Source organism: Embiotoca jacksoni, unplaced genomic scaffold (genome assembly GCF_022577435.1).
Source record: "Embiotoca jacksoni isolate LCO1_2020_lvr unplaced genomic scaffold, fEmbJac1.0.p SCAF_10, whole genome shotgun sequence".
NCBI classification, from domain to species: domain Eukaryota; kingdom Metazoa; phylum Chordata; class Actinopteri; family Embiotocidae; genus Embiotoca; species Embiotoca jacksoni.
In genome coordinates this window covers 2,287,415-2,301,201 of record NW_027185230.1, presented here as the reverse complement: position 1 = coordinate 2,301,201, position 13,787 = coordinate 2,287,415, and the positions used below count along the sequence as shown (strand labels likewise).

The 13,787-nt window shown below is 42.2% G+C and overlaps 2 protein-coding genes across 3 annotated transcripts in view; one reads left to right on the top strand and one right to left on the bottom strand.

Moving 5' to 3' along the window:
- niban2a (niban apoptosis regulator 2a) overlaps positions 1 to 1,355 on the bottom strand; it is a 28,885-nt gene extending 27,530 nt beyond the window's left edge. Inside the window, exon 1 of the mRNA XM_069161521.1 lies at positions 1,123 to 1,355. Within this exon, the coding sequence (XP_069017622.1) occupies positions 1,123 to 1,177 (55 nt within the window). The 5' untranslated portion in view covers positions 1,178 to 1,355. The remainder of the gene's footprint in view (positions 1 to 1,122) is intronic.
- A 1,333-nt stretch (positions 1,356 to 2,688) lies between these two features.
- stxbp1a (syntaxin binding protein 1a) overlaps positions 2,689 to 13,787 on the top strand; it is a 34,725-nt gene continuing 23,626 nt past the window's right edge. For both annotated transcript variants that reach the window (XM_069161509.1, XM_069161506.1), the window contains exon 1: positions 2,689 to 2,799. In XM_069161509.1, coding sequence (XP_069017610.1) covers positions 2,763 to 2,799 — 37 coding nt within the window. In that variant the 5' untranslated portion in view covers positions 2,689 to 2,762. The remainder of the gene's footprint in view (positions 2,800 to 13,787) is intronic.

Here is a 13,787-nt window from a genome sequence, read left to right as displayed (position 1 = left end):
ATGTATCTTCATTTTGTATTAATTCATTTAAAGTTATTCTTCAAAAGGGTTTGGTCTATAAATTCCTGTAGAAAAACTTGCCCTCGTGATGTTTTCAAATGTTTCAGCAGTCCACAAGCCAAAGATATTGAAATTATAGTGGAAGAGAAAAAGCAAAAAAAAATTGTCACATCTGAGAAGATTTAACATTTGTCCCATACAAGTGACTTAAACAATTATTTAAAATGTTGTCAGTATATGTTTCATGCCAGCACGACAACAGGGCGGTTCCTTCTCATTTTTTTTATATATATTTTACTATTACAGAGAGTATTTCTCTGTCTGGTTCACAAAAAGCAACAACAACAAACAAAATAAGTGTCTGGACCTCCAGAACATAATCTTTGGTTTCCTCTCGGAAATGTGTCTGCCAGAAAAGCACAAAAGAACAGTTTACAATCCCGAAAGAACATCCCAGCAGAGGGAAAAATCCCTCTGAAACAACAGTTTCTGGAAACACACCAGTGTGGAAGCTCTGACCACAAATACGCAGACACAAAAACAAGCATGTCTTCTCTTTTTTCCTGAATTGTTTTGGTCCTTGAATACACCACCAAACTATGTGTAGGAATCATCTGCAGATCCATGAAAGTGTTTGAACCTCTGCTCCCCATACATGCCTTCTTGAAAAAAAAAATCCCACGGACCTGCACGGTTCACAGCGTGGAGCAATCTGAGACTTAAATGGCAGTCAGTCGCCAATTTACACAAGCATGCTCCTCTTTGGGAAACCTACTTATTATCCCTGAGAAATCTGCAGCAGTGCCGAGACTCAGAGGAACTCTTCAAGTAAAGCAGAACAACACTGTACTGATACCAGGGAGGATGTTTTTGCTTTGCCTTTGAAACCAAGTGAACTGTAAACTATTTTTTTTAAAGTACAGTACTACAGAAAGTAGAGGCGTGGTTCTGATAAAGTGGTGGAACAACAGGAGGACATAAAAACTAAAAAAAAGTTGTTACGAACATTTCTAAAGATGCCAGTGCTGCTGTGATTATGATGAATAAAACACTGAAGGAGCTTCAGACTGTAGGAAACATTTACCTGCAGCTGCAGCTGCAGCCCCTCCCCCCCCCTCTTACCTGTAATCATCTCCCGCCTGCTCTCATCCAGGTGAGAGGAAACTACGTCCCCCATGGTTACAGCAGAGCCTTAGAGATCCTGCAAGTATCCCAGCTGCTCTCAGGTTGTACTCCAAGGTGAGAACTGGCTTTGGTAATATTTCCAGCAGTCTCCAGTAAAACCCACAGGGAATATGCTTCACTTTCCTCCTGAGAGGCGCGCGGCGCTCTTGCTGCGTGTCCTTTCTGCCGCTTTCTATGACGCCTGGAGGAGGAAGAGGAGGAGGAGGAGGTCTGAGGCGAGCTGGGAACAACTCCCCGCCGGTGAGGAAGAGGAGGAGGAGGAGGTGAACACTGCTGTGTTTCACAGAGGCAGGACACACCCTCTGGGAGTCATCACTGGTCCAACGTGTTCAGTCGGGCGTGCCAAAGGTGGGGCCAGAAGCTGAAGCTTAATACAGGAACGTATTCAATATTTATTGCATGAGTGTCTGGATCCACTTTGTCTGCAACTTGTGAATAAGACATTAAAAAAAAAAAAAAAAACATGCTCGTTGTATTTAGAAATACCCCCTTCACGTGGTTTTCATCAACACGTTGAATGAATTTTAAAATTACTGTTGAAGGTATGAATGAGCTGAATTCCATCAAAAGTTTTGCAGAGGAAATCCGTGTCCATCATGCCCGGTGTTGGTATGTTCCTTCACACACATACATGCTGCCCCCTTGTGGAAGGTTTGTGTCTCTACTGTAACGTTGGAGCGGGCCTGAATATCCACCGCAGACCGCCTCACCTCCAGGGTGGAGAGAAGAGAACCTGTGATATTAATCCCATCACAGTGTTTGGAAAACAAATCACAGCAAAAAGATGTGAAATAATTCAAACTTCAATATTTCAATATTCTCACTCATTCGAGCCAAACTCAGTGTAAAGCCACTGAAATATTCTCATTATTCTCACGTTACCAACCAGTCAGTGTTTGAGTCCACATTAGTTGTTACTTTGGCAACAGCTGCTCCTTCTGCTTTTCTGATGGATGTTAAAATGTGACAGGAACGGCAGTGATTTGCAATTGCTCAAACATCCGATTTAATTATAAGTCGTTTCAAAGAAGGTTGTTGATCAAGCAAAAAAAAAAAAAATTTAATAATACGAATAGTATTAATAATATTATTAATAATACTACAAACTATAATGCCTAGTTGTTGATTTCCGCCTCACCAATGTGATGATTTGCCGTTTTTTGATCTGTAAATTCCAAAGGAACTAAAGCCATGAACTTGCAATTTGCAACTTTAAAATGTTGTAACGTGTTGGATTAATAGAAGAAAAGAAGCTGTACTTGCATTCATGTAAAACACAATGAAATGGCATAATAACCAGACATGACATAAAGATGGTTAAGGCAACGTTTATTTACTTTACTGTAAATATATCTCATGACGAATGTTTGGATTATATGTGTGTTAATGGGGACTTTGGGAGTAAAAGGCTGTGTAGTAAATTTGAGATAATAAGACGCAGTCGCAGCCAAACGATGAGGATGATGCGGAAGGATACGCAGTGACGTTTACAACAGGAGGCTCCTCCGCAGCGGTGCGAGTAGGGAGAGAGAGGGAGGAAGCAGAGGGAGATCACTCGTCCAACACTCAGCAGCATCATGGCACCTATCGGATTAAAGGCGGTGGTCGGCGAAAGTAAGAGTCTTTATTAATATTATTTTTGCTCCGATTTCGGTAAAGTGCTGCGCTCTACGCCCAAATGCGGCTCTGTGCGGTGTCTCAGAGAGATAGGTTTGTGGGTTTTTTTTTCCAGGATGCGGATGGCTGCTAGTGCATCTGTGTGATGGTGATGATGAAGGTGGTGCTGTTATTGCTCCATTGTATCCCGCTGTAAACCACATCCGTGTGGTGAGGGAGCTGTGGATGCCCTACAGAGGCTGCTCCGTCTCACTGGGCTCCTGCGGTGCGGATGCGCATTTGTATTTCAAGCGACGGAAACCTGAAAATGGTTGGAACAAACCACGATTAGCCCCCTAATAGAAAATGTAGGCATCCTTCTCCGGCAGGACGCAGAGAGCCTGCAGGCAAATGCAGCCCATATCCGCCCTTTTAGCCTCAATCAGCGTTTATTTCAGGAATAATCTGCGCTGCATTGGAGCTGCATCATGACCTGGTCCTGCCTGAATATTAAGATGCTGGACACACTTATTCCTCACACATTGGCGAGCTAATGACTGTCAACAGTGTCGCCTAATGTATAATGCCATTGATTATAAAAATCAAGGGAGATAAGCACTCTTCATCCGCGGGATTCCCTGATTTCAGCAGTGCCTCACCCCTCTGATGGAGCAGGAATCGGTTGCGTAAAACACCCTTTCTCCTCCGGAGCGCGTCAGAGATGAAACCAGCTGCTATTTGGATGTGGTTCACATTAATGACAGATTGCATCCAGGTCGAGAAAGTTGCCTAAATGGGGCGCTACCTGAGAAATTCCGCATTATCTGTCCACGAGTTCACCATCGTCCAGTGAAGGAGCAGTGAATGCCCTTTCATTCTCGACGTGCCCTTTAGTGGCGGTGCGGCACCGATCAGACCCAGTCTGTTGTAATCCTGCATCATCAGGATTCTGTTGACTCGATTGTCCAGCGTCTGATGTGTCTTTTAGACTCGTTTATCTCGGCTGGTGCTCCAAGCAGCAGTGTGGCTGTGTGTTGCTGATACAGGCCTGAACATGGAGGCGCAGCTTCTCCTCAGCAGGGTCAACTGGGTGCATGAGCTGCTGGACGTGATCGTGTCAGACAGGCCTGTGTGGTCTGTAAGACTCATAGTGATCACTGGATGTCAAGGCAGCTATTTAACCCATCGTCATTTTTCGTCATTTCTTAAACTTCATGTTTGGTAACGCGCCCTGCCCATGGTGCAGCTTCGTTTGTTGTTTAGCGTATTGATTCGGTTTCACTGACAGAAATCCACATGGCGGCTCTGTAGTAGGCTACAGTGTCTCACTTTCTGGACGTAAGACTGCTGAATCTGTAAATGTCTGAAATTGCATCGGACTCGGTAGAGTATTCAAATTGGCACAGGTCCTGCAGCAAAATGTTGGCCCCCACCCTATCCCATTACACACACACACACACACACACACACACACACACACACACACACACACACACACACACACACACACACACAGCCCTCAGTCTTCCAGAGTTACAGCATTTTTTTCTGCAGTTGGACAGAGAGTGAACATGTTTGTGCTTTAGCTGGGAGGCAGGCCTGGATCACCAAATCATTCTAAAAATGTAAATTCACTTTGAAGCCAAGTGTAAAATGTAAATAATAAAATATTGTTGTTATTGGCGGTCTATAAAACGGTTCCGCAGGGCTGGAGGATATGGCTAAAAAAGAATATAATATCACTACAGAAACTAGACAAATTAACATAATCAATAATAGGTTCACTGCAGTGTTCCAGTGTGTGTCTCAAACAACCACTTAATTTATATATTTTTTTATTAGATTTGCTTTGAACCATTTATTTTAACAATCTGGAAAATATTCACATGACATGTCAATATTGGCATGATAAGAGGATAACACTGACATATTGGAGCACTGCTGTGGGGTTAAAGGTTAAACAGGTGTTGTAGTTAAGGTGAGGTTTAGATGTGAGCCCAGACTTGCATTTTGCACCCTTCACCGGTAGTTGTGCTTATACTTAGATCTTTCTGTAATACAGCATCATTTTTTTAAATTTTATTTAAGGCCACAAGGATGAATTTTAATAGAAATGATATAATCTGCACACCTACTACATTACACAATACAGCTTCTCGTGCCAATTATCCTCACATGTTCTGCATTCTTTAATCATTTAGGCCTCGTAACTGGCAATTACATAACCTGGTTTGCAAAACTATAGGCAGGCTCGCAGTGACTCGTGGTTTTCAGAACAATGTCAACACTATGTGCGTGGTTCTCAGTGGGGGGGGGGGGGACAGGGACGCAGCAGGCTACACCTGCACTCTGTTTGCCTGAGGTGAAGCTGGGATGGGATTGGTGGAGGTGAAGGTGGTGGTGGTGGGGAGCAGAGAGGGAGGGTGACACCATCATGGGCTCTCTCTGCAGCAGCGGATGGAGCAGCCAGGATGAAGAAGGGGGGAGGGGATGGGCAGCGAGCTCAGCTTCACCCTCCCCTTTCATGCCTGCGCGTGAGCATCAATCCCAGCGAGCAACAGAGGGAAAATAAGGCCGAACGACGAGGACCTCATCAGTCAGCAGCAACCTGAGCTGCTAAATATTCATTTATAAAGGCCTCCGCTGCTCAGGCTGATGAAACTGTGGGAGCACAGAGATTAAAAAGAATCTATATTCTGTATTTGACTTTCAAGAGGCGAACACTTTACTGTGTGATGTGTATGTTGCAGTTGTGGTGGATATCATCGTGTGCACTCCGTGAGCCAAACGCCCATTGTGGCTCATTTTATGTTTCCCAGACAATAAGTCATTTCATTCATTTATTAATTTACAGATTATAAATCTAAAATGTTTAATCATATTTAATTTTATAAATTGATATTTCAGAAAATGTTGGTATGGATCATGTCCGTTTTTGGCTAATAAATCGAGATACTTCATCACATTTCTTAAAAAAAAAAAAATGGAATAATGGCATCAAGTATTACTGGGTTCCTATGGATATATTCATAAAGCCTCAACAATTTCCCAGCTTTTCATTTGTTTAGTCGCTGTCTTTACCTGCTTATTCCTGATCAGGATCATGCGGTTCATACTGCATATTGAGTGATGTTAAGTGAACACCCAGCATTCCAGAATAATGCATTCACCAACATTTAGTAATTGCAGGTACAAGTAATGTGATTGTCAACTGAAGATAGAAAAATTTAAAAAATGCAGCCATTTAGCACAGCGAGTTAATGGTTGACGGAAATAATGTAGCTTCTTGCTGTTTAAATGACATTTTGCCGATTCAATAGCTTTCCATTCCGTCTGTGACAGCTGCAGAGTACATAAGCTGTGGCTTTGAGGCATTTTTGCACGTACATAACTGTACTCTGTAGAGAGCCGACACTAATGACGTTGGACTGAGACGATGTGACACACTGTACAACCACAGTCTGACTTTGCAATCACATGGTCACAGATCTGTTCGTCAACAGGACGTCAGTCGGTATTGAACTTAGATTACACTCTGAATATACATTTTATTAATGTGTTAAAATGATGAAATCAGCTTGTAATCCAAAAACTCAAACAGTCTATAACACCCGAAACAGTGACGGACAGTGATTTGAATTGTTGATGTTTGCATGTGTCAATAAGTCTACGAACACAGATGTTCGGCAAAACTGGAAAAAGCAGGTGGATGCTAACGGAGTCAGTTTGTCCAAGCTGCATAAATCATGTGCTGTTAGTATGGCGTAGCTGTTATGCACTAACGCTCATAGGGAAATATTTTGTCAGTCGTTATGCTAGGAATTTTTACTGTTAGGTACTGTTACCAGATATGAATATATGGGTCTGGCCTCGCTCTATTCAGGATTGTTTCCAGTTGCTACGTCCTACTGGGTTGATTTTCAAACTACTGAAGTAGCCTTCAACCAATCGGCATCGACCACCATATGCGCCGAAGCTCTGCCACAGCTGCAACTACATTTAAACTTTGCCATGCTCTCACTGTGCCCTGCCTTGTTTTGTTCTGTCAACATTTTTATATGAACCTAAATACACCTTTTTCATGGCAGACATTTTGACTTGTCATTGAAGGAAAAGCACAAGTGTATTAATAACAGCTTGATGTCCATTAAGTGTCCCAGTGAGCTATGACAGTGAACCAACATGCACAGAAGCAGGACCTCCCCTTAGTGGAATGTGTCCATCGTTCCTGACAAAATGTCTGCCATGAAAAAGTACATACTTGAATGCAAGAAAAGAAAGCACCAATGATTACAGTCACTCCTCCCTAAAACCATAAAATGTCAGTACAGATTAAACTAAACACACAGTGTATAAATAATAAGATTTACAGATGTTAGTGGGAGTTTTAATTTGGACAGAGCCTGACTAGCCTTTCCCCCCCTTCAGATAATCTTTTTTAATAAGCAAACAATGTCCTGTCTGCAGCTTTAAACTTCAAGCCGCAGACTGACTGACTGACTGACAGACTGAGATTGGAGGCTGACTGGTCTCCGTCATGGACAGTATGTAACAGTGGACGCTGTATTCGGGTCCTTAAAGTGAAGCCACTGCGGAAGTGCCTTTAATTGCATGTACCGCTGAGAGTCATTCGGGTGCTGACTCCAAAAAGGCTCGAGCACCAATAGACTGTATTCAATTTCTCTCATGAAATACGAAGTCAATACATTTTTTCCGCAAGTCATTATAGTTTCATTCACTAAATTCACGCCTTCCTATTAGCTTTCTTGCAATTCATCTGAAAATAATTGCATCATTAATTAGATATTAAGCCTCAAAAAGCGGTATGTTTGGGGGCATGGCTGTTTGATTGACAGGCCTGTGGTGCAGTCAGGTCCCAGCTTTAGGTGGGCAGGCGTAGTGTCCTCGGGTCCCCATTGAGATTGAGTTAGATTCACTGCTCGCTCCTCCATAACTCGTCCAAATATCACAGTCACTTCTGGTTTCAAAGATCCGAGATGGCGACGCCCAGAACACAGAGCTCGATGCTTCACAATCCAACGGGTGATGTTATGGTTGGCTGCCGCTTTGGTGCAGTCAGGTTCCAGGGGGATGTTCACTGATTCTCAGTCAGATCTATGAGCCACCAAAACCAAATGTGGTTACTGCGGACTCCAAAAAAACAAGATGCCGCTGGCCAAAATGCCAGACTGGAGGCTTTAAAACAGTGGCTTGCAAACAAATGGGTGACATCACGAAGGGTTGACACTCAGTCACTGCAAAAAACACACTTCCCAAAAATGTTGAGTCAGTTCACACTTCCTGGGAAGTTTCTGGAAAGCTTTCTGTAACTGTATTCACTCCGCTCGGTGTAGAGGCGGGAGGAAGGTGAAACAGAGAATGACATGCATGCATGTAGTTGCACACACACACACACACACACACACACACACACACACACACACACATACACAAATAAATCCATGCTGAAATGTCATGTCACCGTGGTTACAGGGGCTCATAATTTTAATGAATTCCTCTTGTTTTTCACTGACGAAGAATGCTGTGTCAGAGCTGGCAGACGTCCTCTTCCTCCCACTCTTCTCAGCGGCATGTGACCGCTCTCTCAATCCCCCTCTTGCATGCACACACACACACACAAACACACTGGAGACATATATAATGCAACGCTACAGAAATATCTGCTTATAGAAGATGGCTTCAGTACCACAGCCAAGTGGTGCCGGCCAAGATGCTCAAATCGTCCAGTGACATAAACAAAAACAGGAAATGTGGCGGATGGCAGGACAACACGGTGATATATAGAATTGTTGCTTGATCCGTAAGAGTATTTCATATATATATATATATGAGATTCAGACAGACCTCCACAGCTTCTTACAGGCTCTTCTATACTGTCTGCCATTTTTAGAGCTCTGTGTTTCTTTGATTTCTCTGAGTCATTTCTTATCTACTTAAATCCTACTCGATTAGTTTCTCCAGAGAACTGAAAAACACAAGACAAACGCTGTGTTCCAAATGGTCTACTTACATAGTAATACTAATTTTAGTATTAGTGGCCTTAGTTCATATCATATTTCATAGTTGGGATAAGACCTGTTATAGATAGTGTTATAGAGAGAAACCCAGCAATTCCCCACTGACCACTTTAATAAGTGAATCATTTTTAAGTCATCTGAAACATCTTCATCCTCTGAATGGGAGATAATTCAGATTGAAATGGAATATTTGGGGTGTAATGAGAGAGATTTGCAGAAATCGTTCAGGGACTTTATTTGATCGCTCCTAATGGGTGTGACTTTGGTGAGGACAAAGTCTCTGGAGAGTTGCGGCAATTTGGAGCCATAGAGCGCCGCTGGCCTCCCCACAACTTCCTCTGATGTGTTTTTAGATCAGCAGGAGGAGGACAAAGGAAAGAATTATAGATTTTTGATAGATGATTGCAGCTGTTCCACTGAGTTGTGTCTCAGAAGCTCCTTACTGTCAGGTAACTCCACGAGGAACATATATGTTGAATCCATGACAGTGAATGAACACACTGCCCAGCAGTCACTCAGGAGGATTTCTGCTATCAGAGCGTCTCATGACTCAGCTTTTTCTCTGCTCACTTCCCATAACCCAGCAGTGCGGGTCATGGAAAAGGGCCCTCACAGGCACCTATTTTGTGTTTTGGTTGGGTGACCTGCACTCCTCATCAGCCTATAGGACCTGTGACCTGTGACACCTGACTGGATGTACGTTGGAGGCCGTAGAAGGCTACAAACTCGTGATCCTCCTCTGCTTTTTGTGCAGCCAATGTGAGCCGGTTGGGGCTGGTTATGTAACTGCAGGCAGGTCTGACCGGGCTGGGAATAGCAGACGAGCTCTGCCTCTCAAGACTGGTACTCTCATGCAGTCTTTGAGGTTTTGCTTGTATATTTGAATCAGGTTAATATCATTGCTTAAGGCCGACTGAAAATCAGGAAACCATAGTAACCGTTGGGATGTTTTATGCCATGTTACCATTGAACTGACAGTGGTGAAATTTACCTCATTTGGAGTGAAACAGACTCATCATATAAACAAGGAGATGAAACTCACAAGTGTCTTAAATATTAGGAAATCTGTTGATGATTTTCTATCATCATTTGCTTTAAAAAGATATACCAAGTTACTAAAGCCCATGTGATGTCTTTTAAGTTTGATTTTCAGGTCTGCAACTGAATTTTATGTTCATGATCGGTTCATTTGCTGTTTTTTTGGTCAATAAAATATCAAAAAATAATGCAAATGTAGCTATAGTGACATCATAGAATGTCAAATGTCTTACTTATCAGGTTCTTTGGCTCCATTTTATCCATCTTCTGTATTTTCTGTCGGCTATTTACTATGACAGCATCCATAGTATGCATAGTTTTAATTAACAATTTGAAAAGGAGCCTTATTTTCTTTTTAAGAATGGTTGCTTTTAAGTTGAGGCTGTAAAACTGAAGCTCCAAGTATTTTTGTTTTGTTTTTGGTTGTACTGTTTGAGCTGAAGAGCTAGGGCAGCATCATGGCTGTCCTCGCCTTTCAGTGTGAGTCGTCCTGATATGTCTGCCTTCCCCTTTAAGATCAGGATTGTCAGATTCTCTCGGGAGTAATGCTGCGGTGAAGCCGAGATCCAGAGGAGGAAAAAAATGGGTCATGTACTCATAGGTGAAAGTCCCTGAAGGGGGGAGAAGCACGAGACGAAGGGAGAAACTGTCAGCTCCTCAGTGCTGCGTCGTATGTAGAGTCAGGGCTGTGTGGAGGAGCTGACATCAACCTAATCGTGTAATATATCATCTACAGTCTCACATTACGCTGCTTGTTCATGTGGCTAAATGCTGTCGTCATGTAGGTGAACATGCTTTCTGTTTGCTGTTTGTCTGCAGTCTTTGATGTTTTCAGTTACATTTGTGAAATTCATTTTATCTATTAAAATTCAAATGTATGAGTGTAAACTGTGTTTAAAGTTTAACAACAAAATCCTTCTTAGCTCTTTTCTCTGCCCCACCATGAGGATGTTGTATCCTGTAAAACTGGTTGTGAGAAAGCTTATACGTCTTCTGAGGAGTGTGTGTGCATATGTGTGCGTGTGTGTGCGCGCGCGCGCGCGCGTGTGTGTGTGTGTGTGTGTGTGTGTGTGTGTGTGTGTGTGTGTGTGTGTGTGTGTGTGCCACTGTGCCTGGTTGGTTGACACAGCTGTTGCGATGTGTTTGTTCAGGTCCCTTCCCTTCTGTCAGACTGCTCCGTTGCTGTATTGTTGTTCCTCTATCAGGAGATCAGAAAGGAAAAATCCACAGTACGGTCTCCTCCTGACGTAGTTTGGGTTTTCACTCTCAGTCACCAGATATGAGTTTGTGCAGCGGCTACTTTAGTCTTTTATTGTCTAATTTTTCACGATTTAGTGAAGGTCAGCACACAGGAGATTACAGAAAATAATTTGCCTCCAAAAGAGGAACAACAAGAAGCATTTTATTTGCTAGTATGTACACAGAGTATGTTTTGTTTTTTTTCGTTTTTTTTCGCACACCCATCTATGAGCAGGGACCACACAAATTTAGAGCAGTGGGCTACTTCAGTGCCCAGAGAGGCATTAAGGGCTGCGGGCCTTGCTCAAGGGCACTTGGATGTTTTTTCTTTGGCAGTCTAAGGATTGAACTGGCAACCCTTCAGTCTCCAGCTCTGAATCTCAACCTCCGGGTCATGGCAGCCCCACGAATAAACAGTTTGGGTAGATGATCTCACACAGCATCTGACGATGACACTTAAAAATATAGCAGAAAAAGTAGGTCTTCATGTTTTTGTATTTTCTTCTCAGGGCTCCGGTTGATGTTGAGTACAGTTATGCTGGTCACCAAATAAATTATAAACCTGTTTGTTTTTCGGTGCAAACAGATACAACAAAGCTAACAGGAGAGTCACAGATATGTCAGTCAGGCAGTTTGTACATGCCTAGAGCTGGGCAGTAAATTAATATTATGTTGATGTTGTGAAATGAGACGAGTTACCGTCTTAGATTTTGGCCTCTAATACAACTGTATTATAATATTACAATATCCAATGTGAAGTACTTTAATAAATGTACCAGACTCTTCTCTTCTGTTTTATTAATTGCCTTTATCCCATTAGTCATGGGATATGACTATCCAAATTATGGATGATTATTAATAAAAAAAACATCATTGCGCAAATATTTTGTTAAAGCACCAAAATTCTACAATATTGTCAGAGTTTGATTTTGTCCATATTACACAGTCTGATAGCCCACAGTGTTCCAATGGTCTAAATTCACTTCCTATTCATTCATATAACTGGACAGTTAGATAACAGACGTAGCAGAGAAGAAAGGATGCAGTCTGGCTGCAGGGAGAGAGAGGACAACGACAGAGGTCAATGATGTTTTCAATAAAACACTATTTCATTAACAGATTTGTGAAGTGTCTGACTGCAGCATGAGAAAAGATACAACCATGTAACTTTAGTGGAAACACCTGAGTGGGTGCATCACGACAGTATGCGCTTCTTTAGCTGCTAAATGTTTGTCTGTTTTGGAGCTGGCCATGTCTTGTTCAGTGGGTTTATCAAGTTTCTGTCTCATATATATGTTTTCGTTGGCCAAGGTGGATTACAAAAGTCTTGTTGTCAGGAGTTCACAGAAGAGTGGTGACAAAGCAGCCATTTAAACACCAAAGTTATGGTTTTATTTTCAATCAACATGACATGTGACATTTTGAAACACAAGAAAAACACTTGAAAATACTAGTTCATATTAAAATATGAGTTCAGTTACTGGAGCTGCTTTATCTGAGAACCTTCATCAGAGAAGCAAAAGCAGGAGGAAACACGTCGGCTGCAGCAGAGGAAGAGGGAGAAGGACTCGCGGATATCCTCACTGCTGCTTTGTTTCTCATCCTGTGTCCTGTGTCAACTTTTCAGGAATCAAAGCGAACCTGATTTAATTATCCAACTTTTACTTTGAGCATTTAGCAGCAATGTATCAGCAGCTCCATAGTTATTGCCTTCCTGACAAAATAAAAATCATATTTTTTCTGTAGTTTTTAAGGTTAGGTTAGGTAGTTACTTTATTAATCCCCGAGGGGAAATTTTTTAATTTTTTGTTGCTTTGGTCTGTATTGGCCCTGCTGCTTTTCTGACACAGCAGCCAGCAGAGCAGGACAAAGGAGACGCTGGAAATAGACTGAAGCTGAGTCGGGGAATCTCTCTGTCATTTAGTGAGAATAATTTTCTTACTATTCCAGGATCATGTGTCCCACAGGAGGTCAGATACAGTTCGTCTTACTCACAGGAGGTGCAGGCTGGGGTCTGTCTGTGTCTCAGGAATCACTCTATCAAATTTCAGTCAGTTATGGTGCATCAGGTAGGCTGCTTTTAAAGGTACAGTGTAAATTACACCTACAGTATATCCACATACATTCTGGCTATTGAGTGACCTGAACATCATCCTATATTTCTGTCCTTCCTCTGTTTATTTCTCCTTGTCTTAATGACAAACTGCATCCATGCGGAGTATATACTGCCGTGTTAGAGAGTTTTTATACTCTACAGTGTGTTTCATTGAAAAGGTCTCGCCCTGGTATGTGCAGATAGGATTGTGAGTGTTCTAAGGACGACGGAGATACACCTGATGTGACCTTGAAAACCTTCTGACTGAAGGACTCGGTCCGTCTTTAAAAGCTGGATGCCAAACTTTGATACTTGTATGGCACAGACTGAATTACTTTTGGTACCATCTACTATCCAAAAATGTCCAAATATTCAGCACAAAATTTTGATACCTAGGCTACATCCAAACAAACACGTTTAATTTTAAAATGCACAACTTTTGCTATATATACAGAAGAGTAGCCTAAATCTCACAACGTTTACCGTATGTACTCTACCTGAGTACAATGTTTATCAACATTGATAAAATCACTCAGTTTCCACTTCGGTAAATAAATCGTACATTTTTCTCTTTTCAAATATTTACGTGCCTGGAG